This window comes from Rousettus aegyptiacus, unplaced genomic scaffold (assembly GCF_014176215.1).
Source record: "Rousettus aegyptiacus isolate mRouAeg1 unplaced genomic scaffold, mRouAeg1.p scaffold_m13_p_13, whole genome shotgun sequence".
NCBI classification, from domain to species: Eukaryota; Metazoa; Chordata; class Mammalia; order Chiroptera; family Pteropodidae; genus Rousettus; species Rousettus aegyptiacus.
The window spans coordinates 58,484,654-58,503,648 of NW_023416288.1; the positions used below are offsets into that span (position 1 = coordinate 58,484,654).

Below are 18,995 nucleotides of genomic sequence, written 5' to 3' on the forward strand. Positions count from 1 at the left end.
CCAGTCAATTATAAACTGACGCCTCCCCAGATGAATGGTTTTCTGCAAGTCTACATCAAGCTCAGGTCTACATGACGGCAAACCATGGTTCTGACATTTTCATTAAAGATCCAAATTGGCTTCTTTCCCTCTTTTATTGCCAGTTAATTTTGAGGGGTTTCTTGGTGCCTTCTTAAAATGCTATTTCTGACCATGATTCTTCTTTGTCAGTTTCCCACCCCAATGTTTATAATTTTTGTTAAATGCCAAACCCATGGATCAGGTGAGGAGTTTAAATCCTCTTGCCTCATGTAGGCCTTTGGATAGAGGGAAAGTGTTAAAAGGAATGAGTTTAGATGCAGGTGTAGAATCGCAGGTCAACACAGCACCACCTCATTTATCATCTCTGGGTTAAGTCATTTTTCTGGTGTTCATAACAAGCAAGGCCAGAGCAATTCATTTCTCTCTGGTTGTCCCAGCGAATTTGGTTGACTGAATATTTAGCCATCAATCAATTGCTTCATGCTTGCGTATTGCTATGGCCTAAAAAAAAAATGAACAGCGTGCCAAATGACCAAGCACGTGGGATTGCGGGAAGGCGGCCTCAGTCCCAAATCGGACGTGCATTACATTTCTCACAAGTCACAGGCATCACACATTCGGTGCAAAATGTTTACCGTACCTGTTGTTTTTGGACAGCTGTCTGACGTTTATCTTCGAGTCCTTTCTTTCCACTGACCCACTTCCCTTCTATTTTTTCTTCTATCTCTTCCCCTTTTATTTTTTTCTCGGGCACCTCACTTTTCTCTTCTAGCTGCTTTTTACGTGTTTGCTCTTCCATCTGAGCTTTCGCTTCCTCCTCGGCCTTTGCCCGTCTCTCCTCTGCTGCTCTCCTCTCTTCCTCCTTCACCCTTTCCCTCTCTTCTGCCTCCCTTCTTTCTCTCTCTAGTCTTTCTCTCTCTCTCTCTTTTTCTTCAGCTTCGAGTCTTGCTTTCTCCTCTGCTATCTTTCGGTCTTGCTCAGCTTTAATTCTTTCTCTCTCTTCTGCTTCCAACCTGACCCTCTCTGCCTCCGCCCTTTCCCTTTCTGCCTCCATCTTTTCCTCACTGATAACCTCATCTGAGCCTGGTTCCCTCTCCTCCGTGTGAGGCCCGTCTGCACTGATCTGCCCATTTTTCAGTGTCATTCCCATGGCTTCCTCTTGGGGTTCTGCTGTTTTTTCTTCTACCATCGCCTCTACCTGATTTTCTTTGATGCTCCCTGGCTTTGGCTTCTCTTCTTCCTCTCCCTCCTTTTCTTTTTCTTCTTTCTTGTTCTCGTCGGCAACCCTCCAGTCATCCTTCTGGTAGGACTTCGTGATGATTTCCGTTTCCTCTATCTCGTATCTTTCTTGGCGACTTTCGCTTATTTCTTCCTTCTCTGCATTTTCGTTTTCTTCCGTGTCGTTCTGCGTTCTTCTGCTCGGTAGCGACAAGCTTGCGTCTGTTATTGTGGGGTCGAACTCCTTCTGCCGCTCCAGAGCCTCCTGGAGGCGTTTTTGGCGTCTCTCCTCCCGCCGGGCCAGGCGCTCCAGGAACGCGGCCTCGTCGTCGCCCTCCACCTGAGCGTTCGCGGTGGTCGTCTTGACCTCGTCAGGGACACTGTAGGACAGAAACGACAACGCTAAAGGCGGCGTGCGGATTAACCGGTCGGCTGGGTTCACGGAGCCTGATCCGTACTGGAGCTATACCAGAGGCTGGCAGTACCCGCCCATGCACACCCCCTCCACCGCAGCATAGCAGTTCAGGCCTGCCTGGCTTTTGACTGACAGCTATGCAAATCTTCGACCTTGATCATTCTCCGGCCACAGGAGTCTACGCTATGTGCCCAAAGTGCTGTGAGTATTAATGCTCTCTGGGAGCAGCCCTCAAAACAAAAACTGATGAGCATTAGTGTGCAAATACGTCCGCTCCCCCCACCTTTTGAGTTGGATAACCCGGAGGCGCCCATGCCACACTGGATCTCAGCGTCCTCAGTGGAGTTAGGCTCCAGATCCCCACAGTGGTAACCTGCTTGGTAATGAAATCTTTATTTGGTTTCTTTCCCCTTCCTGTCTCACTCCACCACACCACTGCCAGCGTATTCTGGGATCGTTTTACAGATAAACAACATGTGTTGAAATCTGTGTTTCAGGATCTGCTTCTTAAAAAACTCAGTCTAGGACAAGGACCAAACTGACATGACGAATGAATTTCTCTAGCATCGTCTAGTATTTTCACAGGTCACCAAGTCACCAAGAATTCTTGAAGTGGATTTGTGGGACACAAAGTTCTTTGTGAGGAAGGGTGTGTGTATTAGAGGGTGGAGATGCTGTACTTACACAGGTGACCCCCATGCTATAGACATGTAACTCTCTACTGCTATTCATGTTCTTCCTCCGATAGTCACAGGAAGTGATTGCCAGTCAAAGACTGTATTTTCTACCCTCTCCTCTGCCTTGCATGTAGGTGGAGCCATGTGACCAATAATTCTCAATTGGATGTAAGCAGAATTGATGTGTCCAGACCAAGACAATTAAGAAGGAGAGGAGCATTCTCTACCCTTTCTCTCTGTCTGCTGGCTGGATCAGAGGACTCCACAGCGTTAAGAAATGACAGAGTCACAAGAGGAAAGAAAGCAGGTGATCAGTTCTACCTACTCGTCAGAAATAACCATACTGGGACTGACTGGTATGTGTTATTGCATTAAACTACTAAAATTTGGGGGCTCATTGTCATAGCGGCCCAAATTACCCTCACTAATATACATACGCTATTTACACTCTTAGTCAAGATTTCCATGAATAAAAGGATCTTTTGCCTTTTCTATAGGAGACGAAGAACAGTTAAATTTGGTGTTTATTTAAAAAGAAAAGAAAAATCTCTAAAATCCAAACCGTACCACGTGCGTCACCTCATTCACTATTGCAGGATGCTGTACACCGCCCGAGCCAGCGGTGCTGGTCTCCGCTGGCAGGAAAAACCCAGTCATGTGATACCAGGGACTGTGGCCAGCGTTGGAAGATTATGTTTTGCAATGTTTAGAAACTCCATCACATTTCATGGTTCATACCGAACTTGGCCCTTTTGAAGTTCAAGTTCACTTAATTTTGGAAAAACACGTTTCACATTTAACGACAAGAAATGGCAGAGTAAAGGCTAGATTTTAAACTTTCTTGGCCTTAAAGGCTGCTACAGGACACCGTCTCCATGAATTAGACATAAAAGGATTAAATTTCTCTGAAAATACAAGTAGTTTAGAATTTGAGGGGAATGTCTCTATATATAGGCATTTGGATCAACTTAATTCAAATAATTTTTAAAAGGTACCCCAAATTCTAAAGTGCAAGCCCGATGAAAGTACTCTTGAGTTAAGAAACCAACAGACTATTGAAACTTTCTTTGCCTGTTTATAAATCTTACAGCAATCATCAGCAGAAGTTAAGTACCAGTAAGCTTGTTTATATTTCAGAGGTAAATCACATGTCCTCAGATCTTAATATGCTTTAGTGAAAAAAAAAAAAAAAAAGAACTTTATGTTCCATTAACAGCATGAAATAAAACTACTAATAATAAAATGTGAGAAAAGGAGGGAAACACAATAGGAGTAGGATTTTAAAAGCAAGAAAACTACAGATCGCAAATAACTTCTTTAGCCATTGTTGATCACTCACTGATAACCAGATTCAGGAAAGGCCTCAAGGCTATTTTTAAGCTCAAGGGGGAAAAGGCAGTGAATGACTAAGCAGCCCTCCTCTGTAAAACTCGGATCCCATCTTCCTAATGATTGTTAAAAGTAGGTGCTTACTATGGGCAAGGCACTGTGCACTTTCCATGTTTATTATCTCATTTAAATTTAACAACATTCCTAAGAGAAAGGTATAATTTTTGTTTCCATCTAAGTGAAGAAATATGCTTAACGAAAGGCTGGAATTCAAAGCCAAGCAGTGAACCGCAAAGAACGTTTATATCCCCTTTGCTCTGCTCTTCCCTAACTGGTAATCTAATTACCAAGTGACAAGGTCTCTATTTAGCCACTTAGCCAATAAGCTTTTTAAATTGAATTCATCTTGTCCGCCATCATTTTCAAGACTGCTTTCAGAAACCTGTGTACCCACTCAAATTTGGGCTAAGAAGGCTAGAACTCTTTTCCTTCAGAATTTTCTAGATAGAGTAAATTAAAGGAACTATCAACAATGTTCTCCCAACACACACAAAATAAAAAACAAACTAAAACCAAAACCACTCACGAGATCTTTTGTGGTGATTTCGTTATATTTAATTGATTCATAGTTGTACATTGAAATTATTATTATTTTCTCCACCTTCCCCAAACATCCTCATCTTTTCTACACGTTGGGACATATAAGTGACACATACTAACTGTTAGCATAATGGACTGTGTGAACTTATATGTGTGAACTTATAAAAGCCCTTTTTAAAAAAGTTGAAACTATTAAGTGTTTTCTCGAATTCCCTGATTTTGACCAGGGCTTGTGTAAAAACAATGTATTTGTAAACTCATAAGCTTATTTGAATAATTATGTGAAATTAAACATGATTCTGCACCTTGCTGAATATGGTAGTGATCAGAGAATATCATCCAGTCTATACATCAGGAAAAATCAGACATTTGCAATTCATGCCTGACTTTAAAATTCAGGTATTATTTGCTACTGGTAGGCACAGAGGCCTATTAAACTAATAACTCTTCAGCTCAAAACTGATAGCAATAGCCTAAAGAATGAATGGAAATAGTTCATCTTATTTAAAAATATAACCTACTATACTTAATAAATTAAAAAAAAATTACTAGGTTGTAAAATATAATTCTTCAGTTGAGGTGTGTTTTGGGGAGGGGAGAGAAAGGAGGAGTGGTGTCCTAATGTCTAAACCAGTCTGGCAGTCCAATCTGATGAGTTGCTTAAAATGGGTATAAAATAATTACACAAGTTAGATAGACGGAAAAAGAATTGTGTTGGGCTGAGAAGACAATGCTGTGCCCAATGCATCCCATTCATTAGAGAGGTTAAGATAGTAACTTAGAAATTCTCCATTCCAAAGAAAATAGTACCTGTTCTGGGCGTTAACTTCCACCTGGTCAGTCACCTGCCCAAAAGATTCTTCCTCTTGTTTCTGCCGTAGCCTTTCTTGTCGGGCTCGGCGGCGCCGTTCCCGGGCGGCCTCTTCCTCATCGTCGTCGTTCCTCTGGTAGGCGATTCTGCAACGTCACAAAAACATCCCCTTGAGTGTACCAGCTGCCAATCACCTTCACCAGCCTCTCGGCAGGATCAGCTCCGACTCCTCTTCTAACTTGACCACTTAATGAATGAACCACAGGGTTGTACAAGTACCTTAAGTTTAGAGCCCCCATCTGACTAGTGTTCAAACTTTTAAGTATCTGAAAAGCACACATCCAACAAAGAATAATTTGCAATGATCAAACAAACGACTTAAACTCAAAAAAATCTGCACAAAAGCAGGTTGCCTTAAGAGACTGCGTGCTAGCATATTTAGATTTTTTGACTACGATGATGACTAGAATGTAAGATTTAGAAGCAGAAATCCAAAGCATGGAACTAAAAAGAATCGGAAGGCTTATTAAAAAGATTAGGCATGTTGTGTGAATTATTCGTGTGGACATTGTCACCAAGGTCAGACGAGAATCAAGTTAGGTATTAATAAACCCAAATTGCTAATTAAAATCGAGAGCAGGATACCCTCTTTGCCTGGATTTTATTTTTTTCCTTTTAGTTCCTTTTCACAGGAGAGAGAAGTTTTTTTTTCACAGCTGGTGGGCTTCGAAGCCAGTGCGGCTCCCTTTAAGGCCCCCTCTTTTGTTCTAAAACATGCTTTTGTTTCCCACCTGCAGCTGGACACATCATGGCAACCCACGGGTGTATATTTAGATAGAAACCTAAGGGCTAAGGCAGGTAGAAGAGGCACAGAGGCCTTCAACGCCCAGCTTTAGCTTTCATAGTTTCGGCTGAAGCAAATGCCTATTTAGAGAAATTATACAATGAATATCACTATGTTAGATACATTTCCCTTAATACTTACTCCCAAATAAAGAATGGCGCTGGGGAACTACAGATACCCAAACTCAAGAGGCAATGACCTGGATGGTTAATGACCTGCACTGGCGACTTTTGAAGGAGTATCTCGAACTGAGATACAGACTTCCAGGAAGGCATGGGTCGCGTTGCCTGGCCCCAGGACAAATTGGCCTGATGGGTCCACAGGCTGGGATGGAGCTGCCTTGTGCAGCAGGCTGCTTATTACATTAGAGAGTTAAAGTGTTTTTATGTTACTTACATATCTACAGATAGAAATTCAGATATGCAAACATTTCGTGCCTATAATTCTTGTATAACACCAAAGGTAAAATAATTTACAAATGAAAGAAAATAAAACAGCAGAGCCATACATTTACACCAACAATGTGAACCTAATACAAGGGATAGTGTTTTGCTCACGTTAGATTTACACACCAGGCATTTCTATGCTTAGAGCAGAACTGTACTTCATCTGTTTTTATCTTCTGACTTCAATAATACAAATGCTATGAATGTTTTTTCACCTCGGTGTCTTAAAAAAACCAAGATGAACAATTTCTAAGGTTGGCTGATTTATTTTCTCTTTGCTACTTCGGAAAATCTGACTTCACACTTACTAAAACCTGCTAATGGGCAATACTCAAGTGACAATACAAAGAAAACGTCACCGACTGGTTTATTCCAGCGAATGTGGCAAGAAGGGTAGTATCATGGGGTTAGTACTCGGAAAACCTGGTTCGTAGAACTGGCCTCTCACTAGCTCGCAGCCCTTTGATTATTAACCTGAGTTACATTTCCTCGTGTGTAAGTGTGTGACAATCAAACGATAATGTGATGGAAAGGCACCGTTCAGCGTAATATTTCTCTCATTTTAGGAAAGTGCAGTTGAGGAGCTGCTTTGTGAGGCAAGATGGGTTCAATTTTAGGCTTGTTGAACTCGAGGCGACAGCATGACATGATTCAAATGTCCCCTTCTAATTCAATCACATTGTAGTTTGCAGTCAATCGAAAGACCTTCCCAGTGGTTTGGCTTTAATCGTTGGATTCTTGGCCTGATCCTCCTTTGGCTTATTTCTCTGTAGACAGCTTTAACCACAGCAGGGTCCTGAATGACTGCTCCTCAAGATAATCAAACACAAAGTCTTAATACGTTCTTCCAGGTCTCTGGAGCAGCCATGAGAGCTTGGCTATTACTGGGACCTTCCTTTTCCAAGACAAACAAGAGGTAGAAAAGCCCCATCCGGGACATTCTATGCTCCAAACAAAACGCCTCTCCTCCTCTGTGGGACCTCATTTTTAGCCCTTAATTTCCCACTATACTTGGACAATTTGAGATATTACTCTCTTTCTCCCACCTACCAATGTGCTTGGGGGCTGGATGTTGGTGGCTTTTGGCCCTGACACACACCCGATTCGCCATCACGTCCAGGTCATACTCCACCTTTCTTCTTTTTCGATTTCTCGTCAGAGGAGTAATCTGAACAATCAGGTCACTGCCACGGTCTCTCCTAACTCTTCTTCGCTTGGTACAGCTTAAAATTTACAGCTGCTCGCTCGCCATTGGTAGCCCATGCCTAGGTTACGCAGTTACTAGAACTAGATTTTTAAAGATCTTTTATTCCTCCTGATAAATAAACATATTAAAATTGCTTTCAAAGTTGAGAACGAAAAGGAGCCAAAATGGCTTCATGGGTTTTGAACATGCCCAGTTGCTGGCTCATTAACATACCAATTGACTTTATAAGTGAAATTGTATTCATGCCAAGTGACTTGATAGTATCTGGAAATTCTTCAAATGTGAGACTTCCTTCATCAGCCCTCAAAGCCTGGTAGCTTCGTAGCTTTCAATCTGTCACACAGCAAACGACTCTCCATGCACTGCTACTGCAGGTTTATTTATTTATTTTCTTTCGAAACCAAAAATGCTTAATTGTTTATTTTTTTTCTGATCCTAAAAGTAACATACACCTATTATTTTCTTAAACCAGACAATACAAAACATATAAAAGATAAAGTAAAAATGAACTCCCTAATCGCAACACTCTGTTATAAACATGATTAATATTTGATGTATTCTACCAGACATTTTCCTACACATCACAGATACTTTTCTTTGTAACAAAGTGGGTTTATGTTATATATGTGTGTGTATATATGTGTGTGTGTATGTGTATATATATATATACATATATATATGTGTATATATATACATATATACATATATATACATATATACACATATATATGTATATATATATGTATATATATATACATACACACACATAATTTTCTTTAGTTTACCTTATTTATAACTACTTTTTAACCTATTAACAAAATACAATTTCAACAGCAACACAGTATTCTATGTAGAGATGTACACAGTTATTATATGGATGTACTATACAATCTGTTTAACCAGTTTTCTACTGATGGACAATTAAGAGATTTTTCCAACATTTATGTTCTTATAAACAATGCTGCAAGGACATCATTATAGATATACTTTCGCCGCTTGTTCAATTACTCAGCCAGGAAAAATTTTCAGAAGTTAGAATTTCTGAGTTTAAGAATAGGCTCACTTTAAAGGCTTTTGATGCCCACTGACAAACTGCCATCCAGAAAGGTATGTAACACTGGCAATGTATGTGAGCGCTAATATCACCATCAGTAGAATTTACCCCAAAAGACAGGCGAGTACACGGCATCCTTAATCCCATCAAATGCTAGCACAATAGCCTCTGCTTTCTATGCTTGAGTCGCAAGCAAAATGTTAACATTTCTAATTTTCCACACATGAGATTTCAATGTGTTTGAAATGCTGCTGACTAGTAAAAATCATACCTAACCGCCCACTGGATTATAATAAAAGCATAACAATCCATTTGCTCCTTCTGTGAAACCTCAGCAGATGCCGGCATTAACCAGTCTGCTGGTGCTCTCCACTACAAAGACGGCGGACGTTCCCAGATGACTCAGAGGCAGCGAGGACTTGAAGACCCTCTGAATCATCTGGGAAAGAGAAAACCATGTTTATTAGAGTTTGAATCAAATGCATTTTATTTAAAAGAACAGGTAGCCCCAAACGATGTGGAAAGCACCTCTCTATTAAATGAAATGTTCAGTTGACCAGGACCCACGACATTCCCACCCATGCTAGGTGTAAGCAGGTTTACTCCAGGGCATCATGCCTTGTTTTTTGGTACCTGCCTTTGCTCATCTCTCGGTATGAACACTTAGAGAAAGGTGGATCGGCTTTACTGCAGGAGGCCGGTGCTGCTGGCAGCAAAATGGCTCAACAAATATTCTGGAGAAAGAGAGGATGGTTTAGAGTGTGTGTGTGTGTGTGTGTGTGTGTGTGTGTGTGTGTGCGCGTGCGCGCGTGCGCGCATGCACGCTCGCGTATGTGTGAATGTGTTAAATGATCTCAAAAGTCCAAAATGATTTCATGATGTTATTTGTCAGTGGTATGAACAAAGTAGAGAGAATTGGCTTTTCTTCCATTCCCAGAACCACTGCTTAAAGGTTCTGGTGTTAAATTAGAGAAGAAAAAACAGATCTATGCAATGGGAAAACTCTCTTGGAATGTTGTGGCTTTCGCACCAAAGACATTTTAAGTCTCTACGACCGGAGAACTACAGCCTCAGTATATTCGAACAACAAGGTAATCACGTTACATGTTGTGCCTTTTAGATAGAAAGTCTGAATAAATAAAAGTATTGCGGATATGGCAAATAAGGAAATCATTGAGGAATTAGTGCCTTTAATCATTGAGGAATTAGTTTGGATGGGCCGGGGTCGAAATGTGGACTGAATGCGAGAAAGAGGACGTGACAGAGCTTCCACGGTGAGGCACTGGAGCCAGGCACATGTTGTCACCCTGACTTGTGTTCCTCTTTCCCCATCTTTTCCACTGAATGCATCCTAAGACGTGTGCAGCACCAGGAAACTTTCATCTACGGCACAGGTTGTTTTATTTTGTTTTTTGTTTTTTTTTTCACTCCACATTCTCCATGGTTTGAAAAATGTTGCTCTTATTTCCTTCCAGTTTGCCTCTTTTTCCATTTTGCTATTTTCCGATTTGAGATGATAATACATGATCCTTGACATTTTCAAGTAAAAATGCTGGCCATTGTTATTTTGTTAACAAAACAAGATATCTTATCAGGAAACCACGTTTAAGAATAGAATAAGAAAAAGCAATAACCATTTTTATGAGGAGGCTGTTTTTTACTATGTGTTTAAGAGCATTAAAGACCCAGAGAAGATGAAAAAGAATCGTTAAGTTTATACCGAGTACAAATTTACTTATTTTATGTTGACAATCACAGTGCTACTCTGTGTAGTTAACTGGATAACCAAATAGCTAACCAAGTTTAGATCTGCAAACTTGCTGTTCTACTTTTTACATGTGCAGTAATATATGATATAATTATTTTACAATTAAAAACATATTTAATAATATGCTTGACGACTTTTCAAAAATCAGTTTGCCAAGACGTAGCTCATTCCTGTCATCTCCTGTCTGGGATCCTACCATTCATTCACTTCACCTTTCCCCTATCGATAGACATTTGAGTTTTTCTCAATTTTTCTCTACCGTATACAGTACTGTTAATGCCTTCTTATGCACACGCGGGTTTTTCTGGGGTAGATATTGTGAAGTAGAATGTTTATTTAAATTTAAAGACTGTCAGATTGCCCATCACAGTAGTTGTTCCAAGTTACATCTTCACGCTTTGTCACTTCTAGTAACCAAGTCAGATCAACGTACAGTAACACCGTCCTCTGCTCACTAATGGGTTCGGAAAAAAGATTTAATCTTCTATATCTTGTATAGCAATGGTTTCTAACATTTTAAGAATGAAGGCACTTTTAAAATGTCAAGAAAAAATTAAGATATGATAATGGCTTATACTTTTGTTATTTATTAATAAGATGTTTTATACAGTAACTATAACTTTACGAATGCAGAAAAAGGAATCTGTATTTTATAAACCGTTACATTTACATATATTTGAAGAATAGTCTTTCATACCTGAAACGGTTTACCAGACTACAGAAAATAGTTGTAGTGGATATGGATTTGGGAATCTCTTCTGATAATTCACTTCCAGAAAACCACTGGTGTATAGAAAGATTACCAGAGCCACTGAACAGACTTTGAATTGTCACCTTCAAATCCTTTTGTGTTCCTTGTGACTGGTCAGCACACACACATGTGCAGACACACATGCAGATCCACAGGTTAAGTGAGAAAAATCTCGGAGAAAATAAAAAGCTCAAGGCACTAAAATGAGGCCAAATTATGAAAGACTTGAAGAGGTCCCATTCAGATCAAAGTTACGAAGTCTCTCTGTTTTCCTTCACTGTTTCTGCCAACATTCCTACGTTTTATTTATTTCTTTTTTTTTTGCATTTTGTTATGCACTTATTAAAGATAATCATTTGTAGTTTATAAAAATTATTTCCCTGATACACACAAAAATTTCCTGAGAATGGTAATTAAAAACAGCTACTCCCACCCGTCTTGTGTCCACACTAATATTCAATCCAGATTGGCTTAATCTTGAAGTGTATTTTAAAACATTCTTATATTTTAAAAAGAGAACGTTGCGCCTAAAATTTCAACAGACTGAATAAATAGACAATTAGCTTAATGCTAAGATCCATTCTCGCATCTCCGTAGCTCACTGTCCCTCCGCTTTCATATAAGGGGTCCTGGGTGAGAAGGTGGCTTTGGTCGAAGGAGAGATTACAGGTTGTCCCTGAGACCATCCCAAACGTGATCCTGCCCCAGCTTTTTACAGCTGTATATTCTCCACACAGTCCAGGCCCAGAAGGAAAACTGCCCGGGGTTCACAACCACTCAGAAGGGCCGCTTCTTCATCAATTACTTTTCTTCGATTTCCATCATTCTTGGTTCTGCCAACGTCATCGTCTTACCTTGGGTCTTGATACGAGATCCAACTTAAAGAGTTAAAACCTCATGTGGGTTGAAAATGTGCTTGTCAGCTATCGGGAGGCTCAATGACTCATACGTACTTTTGTTATTCCTTTTCATGTACCAACTCCCCCCGCCCCCACCAGTGATGTCCTTTCATAATAGGAAATGCAAGCAGATTCTCCAAACATATCCAATCAGCTCTATGAATTGCTCAAACACTCTTAGTATAATCTCAGGCCATGCTACGATCTGGAGGGAAAATCCTGAGCTACTGAAATGGGTCATATTTGTCCTGCAGATTGACTGTATGTTTGAAAATTAAGAGGTTTATAGAAATGTTCCAGACTCTTAAATATTTAAATATGATTTTGTTTATATGTGGTATGCGGTGTCTGCAAAATGTTGTAGTTTCATTTAATGTACATAAGGTCCAATTCTGAATGTTTTCCTCTTGGGTTCCTTAAAAGAAAAGGAATTAGAAGTTATAATGGAGAGATAAATCCAAAAAATAAAAATATTTTTCAGGTCAGAATATGTTTAGAAATGAATTACTAGCCAATAGTCAATTGGTCTGTTAGTAATTAATATAGGATAGAATCAAAGTATATATGATTCTATGAGATATCTATATCTATATCTATATCTATCTATCTATACATATACGTATACATATATATGTGTACACACACACACACACACACACACACACATATATATATACACACCTATTTTTTAGTCGGGAAAGAAGGTAAAAATGTGCTGGATTTCATTATAGGATTGTTTGCTATTTTTGTGGTGTGCCTTTTACCTGATGAAGGTATGCAAGGGGATACATTACTCTGAAGAAATTTACCCAGGAAGGGAGGTCCACCCTACCTCGTCTGTTCCCCTTTCTCCTGCCCCATTTCCCTGTACATGCGCACTTCCGAGGTTCGCTACGGTCGGGATACCAACCATGAGCTTTGCTTCTCAATAGTAAGACATGAGGTGCTCATACGTGGTGGTGTTCTTTTATACGCCGTTGTCGCAAGTTATCGCCACCAGCCTACCGTGTGCTTGATACAATGGACCATCCATGATCACATGAGTTTCTATAACCACAGACTGTGGTAGGGAAACAAGTGCTGTAGAGCAGAGTAAAAAGAAACAGCAGACAGTGGAAGCGAAAACTCTTCACCTTGCCTCTATACACCTATCCCCTATACACTATCCTCTATACGCTATTGTAGAAAGCCAGTTCTTAGCATCCTGATGATTGCAACATCCCGTCTAACAAATAGATCAGTTCTGATTGACCGTGTAAGGTTAAATGACACCCGGGGAGTCCTGTGAGTTCCAGTTCTGACTCGGGTTTCTGACTTGTGTGGCTAACTGTGGTTTACTGGAACAGTTTGGAGAATCTGTTAGGACAGGCAGATCCCTGAGCTTAAAGACTCATTTCTGAATCAATGCAGGTAGCCACAGGAAATTTTTAAAAGAAGGGTTCTAATTGTTTGGGGTCAGTGTTTTTAAATGAAAAAAGATGGTTGGCATGAACCACATTGTACCTATAGATGAGTATATAGTACATGACCATTTTAAAGAATAATAATGAAACAAATAGCCATGTACCTACCACCTGGCTAAATAGCACCAAACTCTTGGAGACCCTCTCTGTACCATCCTTCAATTCCATCCGCATTCCTTTTGAAATGCCTCAAGTAACCTCTAACTTAAGTTGTGGGTTATTTTAAGTTATTCTCTTGCTTTTCTTTGTAGTTTTACCCCCAAGGTACGCATCCCTAAGTAATTCATTTTTTAGTTTCACCTTCTTAGAACCTTATGTCATCTTACTGTATTTATTATGTTTCTGAGATTCATCTATGTTACTATGAATAGCTGTAGTTTGTAATAATAGATGAGGCACAGGGTTTTCAAACATTTCTTGAGATTATAGTTTGGATGGAATAAATGTATTAACTTTTTATTCAACTGGTGCCATTTTCCTTTTGAAAGTCCACAGATGGTTTGTGATATTCAGTAGAAATAAAATGAACAGTATCTGGATTTGCTTTCATATTGAATTGCTATATTTCTCACATTTATTTTAAAAGGAACAATGTATCTGTCAAATCTATTAAATGAAGATTTGAGGGATAATTCCATGACAGTTTCCTGAGATACACTAAAATCTATTTATTTTGTCACCACTCCCGATATTCCGCCCTACTAAAACAATAAGCTTGGTCAGATGTCAACAATTCATTTTCTAATTTATAAATGTTTAGAAAGGGTAGGAATGGAAAAAGAAGGCTGATGATAGAGAAGACACATTTTGCCCTTCATTTTGTTATTCAAGTTAAACTTTGGTTGAAATGGATGAAAAGGAGTGAAAGAAATGTTTAAATGGAGAATAAGAGAATTAAAATATAGTAACCAAATTTTCCTCTCTTTTGACCCTTAAAGATTCAACTAGTATAAATTGTGATTGAGATAAACTCAATTACTACCTGTGTTTTCATAAACAATACTTTTTCTTCTCCCCCAACCTAGGATTATTTTTTGTCTAGTAAGAATCTTAAATAAAGATGATCATTAATAAACTTAGGCTTTTAAAAAATACTATCCATCAAAAGAACATGTGATTTGGGGCCGTTTTCTGACTGTTGTATCTATTCAAGGACAATCTCACTCTGATGCACATGGTAGATGTGGATGATAAATGGGTTTAGTTAATTTTTTTCAAGTAAAACATGAGGAAGCGCTTCAGACCTAGGCGTGAATGACTCGCAACATTTTTCTCTCATATGTAGGTCTGGATATAAAACCAATTTAGCAACTGCCTCAGAGTGGGGCACAGGGAAACCCCCACATTCCCACTGGCCGGGTTGAATGCAACTGCCTCTGACCACAGATAGATAAACAAGCAGATTCTTTTCATAGTCCAAGACTTAATCTCCTAGAAACAGAAATTTCCACGTCGCTCTTCAAATGTAAAAACATGAACTCATTCTAGATGAGTCTTATACTTACTGCGACTAGAAATTCAAGTCTTACCCTCAACTCTGAAATACTTGTGCGATGCAGAATTTCATGTGGTGGCGCTTTGGATCATGGCACCGCTATTGCATTGGTAAACATTTGACTAAAGAAATAGAGTGATGGGAAAAATGAAAACAACATGTCCTTAAGTGGAGATTATGAACCTGTGACTAATTAAAGGGAATCCCTGTAAAGGGAAAGTGGTATTGCAGACATGCCGACGGAAATGGTACACAGCGTGTGGATACCGCTAACCGAAGTCGCATGTCCCGCGTCAGCTGGGAGCATTCTGAGCAGCCTCTCTAGACAGGCAGCGCTTAATGCAGGGAAATTTATGGGCAATGGATTTTCATAACAGGCTTTTTATGATCTTTCCCTCCCCCCAAAGTGCCCTCTGGAGCTTTCCTGCTTCCACTCTCAGTTTTCTTAATTGAAAAAAGATTTACTATTCATTTCCTCTTTCCCTGTATTCTCTTTTGGCTCCGTTTCTTTCTATCGGAGTGGCATAGCCTCTTATCTCCCTCCATCGCCCCTTTTCATCTTCTCTTCTTTATGAACAGAAAGCTCAAATGGACTGATAGATGCGACACTGGAGCTTTGTTTCTAGCACCTCTGGCGAAAGGAGTGACTGTCATTCTAACAAGAAGGCATACTCTGGGGTGGTCACTACCTCCCTGCCTCCACAGATATTGCGCAGACTCACCTTAAAGTCCAGCTGGCATCCAGCTCCCCCTCCATGTGCTAGAATTGCAGAGCTTCGTTTACAAGTGGTAGCAACTAGAAAGACAAACCTCGAGTGGAGACAGGAAATGAAAAAGGAAGGGCCAAATCCTGAATGTTTGGTTCTTTGGAAAGAACATTTATTCTTGAAGGGGACCTGGGAGCCAAGTGCTGCTCACGGGTCTGACCGCCCTACGGTTGGGAAAGGAAGTCAGGGAGTCTGCTCAGCACTTGGTGGATCATCTTCCTAAGTCAATGGAAACCTTACCCGAGACAGGGCCTACTCCATGTGAGGGAAAAATGCAGACACATCCTTGTGGTGATTTGGTAAAAAGCCAGCCTGGCCAAACCAAACTAAATACAATCTTCTCCCATGCTTAAAGACTCCCTTTGAGTTAACAGAAGACCCCTTATAAAACGTGAACATTTTAATAGAGTAATATGAAGTCGCTAAGCACTTACTTTGTGTGTGTTCATTGAAAGGGAATCACCAACAGCTTAAGAATCAGACAGTCAGGGCTGAGGTGGCATGAGAGACATCCTCGGACAGTATGTAACGGCCTGAGGGCACCTCTCTGTGCCCACAGGTTTCTATCCCTACAATACATTGTTAACCAACAAGGCTGATGCCATCTTCTGACTGGATATCAGTGCAGTCACCAGTTCCTTATAATTGTTACCTGGTCCCAGGAGGCGCTGCTGCAGTAGGCGAGATAACCGACTTTATTCTAAAATTGTCACCTTTTCTAACGGCAGTTTACAAAATTATGGCATTGGCATCGGCTTAAGTGTTTCTTCAATCGTGTGTACATTCCTCTCTGCAGTCAAACCACTGATCCATGTGGGACCTAGACTCTGAGGGCATGACAGTTAAATTCAAGTGGGACATCAGGGTGGTGAGCTCTGGGCAGCAAAGAGGCTGCACGAGGAGCCCAGATTCTGAGGACGAGGTGGGGGGTGATGTGCCTGCCAGGTATGAGGGCAAAGTCTTAACTTGTGGTAGCGGGATGCTGGTCGGTGATGCTACCCTAACATGCGAACTGACATCCAAGTGGCTGGAATAAGCCCATCCATTCAACAGATATTTACTGAGCATTTATTCTATTTAAGCCACTTAGGTTGGAAACCGAGATGACTTAAACTGAAAGGAGTTTACAGTCTGGCAGGAAAGCTAAGATGTGCGGTAAACATCATAGGAGATTTACTGACAAAGTGATATAAAGTTAAGAGGAAGACGAAGACGTTTCCAACTAAGGGATCAGAGAAGGCTTCGTGGAGAAAGTGGCGTTTGAATTGGGTCTTTTAGCATTGGGGGCTAGGATTGAAGTTTGGTGGGATGGGAGGGGACCTTTCCCCTTACAGAGAGCTCAAACGGCAAGGCTGCAGAGTCAGGAAACATGGACATGGAAAAGCAAACAATTCAGTCTGGCCAGGCCTTGGAGTGCATGAAGGGCATTAGGAAAGCTTCAGTTGTGTTTGGCACAGACAGACGGCCAGCTTCTAATAACTGGAAGAGTAAACCAACCATTTTACACAGCTTAAGGACAGAGGTTCCTTCCACGGCAGTGGCCCTCTGGAAGCACGCAGGGAGGGTTTTCTACTTCCGGTCTCCGTTCCAGGTGTTTTATTTCACTCTGCAGCTTTCCCCACGACATGAAGGGCCAGCTACCCAATACCAAGGGCTCCATAAATCTTAGCTGCAAGAGGAGACTCCAGTCCAGCAAATCCTACAGTCACTTAGAACAGAAGCACTGTGGGCGATCCCTTCAAGAGCAATAAGCCATGGCTTTCAATTTTTCAGAATGACATGCATGTCCTTTTCTATTCTTGCCACCTTTCCCACTATCTTGTACTCACTGCGCCCACAAAAAATTAAATCAGATTTTCACTTATTCAGATCCCAGGTGAAATCCGCCACTGTGGGAAAGTGACTGGATAGTAGGACCATGGAATAATTAAACTGGGAGGGATTTTGGAGGCTATTTTCAACCCAAGCTCCATATGTTATACAGGGTGATCTGGAGTCTAAGAGGTGAAGCGACTCACACAACCAATTTCAAAGTCAGGACTAGGCCCAGATCTTTAGTTCTTATACCTGTCTGCTTTCTAACCTATGACACTATATGAGCTTTTTAAAAGTTTTTTTTTTTTTTTTTTTTTTTTGTAGATTAACAAAGAGTTTTAGCCACCTAAACCAGGGATTGGCAAACTATGGCCCGAGTGCCAAATCCAACCCACATTTTGTTTTTGTCAATAAAGATTTATTGGAACACAGCTATGCCTGGATTGTCTAGCGCTTCTTTCACACTTCAATGCCAGAATTGAGCAATTATGTCAGTAGGAGTATTTCCCACAAATTTGAAAATACGTATGACCTAGTCCAATGGTCTCAAAATTTTTAGATAGTATACGCCTATCAGTTCAAAAAAATTAAGTATGCTTTTCTCTCCTCTTCGTTTTTACCTAGAGCAATCTTCTGTATCCACAAGCTCAGTGCAAATGTTACACTCTTCTGTGATGTCTTAGCAGATAAAATGGAAGTTAATTAGAAGGGATTCTTTCTCTATGTGAAATCTTTTGTTGTTGTTCTAGATATTTGTCGTATATCGACTTATTATTATTACTTGCGTATCATCTTATGTCTTAAATTATGTCACATTTGTTAAGAGCAAGAGTCATGTTTTATACATTTTTTTAGGCCTCCTCCCCAATGTACCTTGCAGAAACTAGGTACTTAATATGTATTTTAGTGATTGAATTCAAGAAAGGTATATGGTACAAAACACTGAGCAATAGCAATTATGAAGACTAATTAACAATGATAAAGGCTAATTCAGTTTCCTGAATTCAAGATAAAGATCTAAGTTCATGGGTATTCATCTGAATTGACATGGAAAAGACAAATCGACCAACCTAAAGCCATTTAAAACTTTGAGTGTCAAATACAGGACAACCATGTTTCCCAAAAGGACAGATCAATGAAATGTGACTCAGTTTTATGAATGTGGAAAGGCCTATAATTATATACTAAGCTCATGAGTGTTTACTGAAAAAAAATAAAAAGAAGTTATTAGAACTTTATCAGTGGGAGAAGGTCATCCTCAAAGTATGTCCCAAAGATACGAGAGGACACACACACACACACACACACACACACACACACACTCATTCAAAAGTATGGTGGGTCAGCAAGAAGGCAGACACTCCATATTGGCTTGTATATATGAACCAGGAAAACCTGGCTCTGGCCGCTGCCAT

At 40.2% G+C, this 18,995-nt stretch overlaps 1 protein-coding gene and 1 long non-coding RNA gene across 9 annotated transcripts in view; one reads left to right on the top strand and one right to left on the bottom strand.

Annotated features, from left to right (window-relative positions):
- CALD1 (caldesmon 1) overlaps window positions 1-18,995 on the bottom strand; it is a 164,518-nt gene that overhangs the window by 28,441 nt on the left and 117,082 nt on the right. For 5 of the 8 annotated variants that reach the window (XM_036230889.1, XM_036230891.1, XM_036230888.1 and 2 more), the window contains 2 exons: window positions 5,071-5,217; window positions 662-1,619 (listed from right to left, as the gene is read on the bottom strand). In XM_036230889.1, the coding sequence (XP_036086782.1) occupies window positions 662-1,619; window positions 5,071-5,217 (1,105 nt within the window). The remainder of the gene's footprint in view (window positions 1-661; window positions 1,620-5,070; window positions 5,218-18,995) is intronic. The other 3 variants (XM_036230893.1, XM_036230894.1, XM_036230895.1) reach the window with 1 other exon arrangement.
- On the top strand, window positions 1,618-2,850 carry LOC118610771. Its single transcript, XR_004954038.1, has 2 exons — window positions 1,618-1,855; window positions 2,466-2,850. It is a non-coding gene; the product is annotated as an uncharacterized LOC118610771 (long non-coding RNA).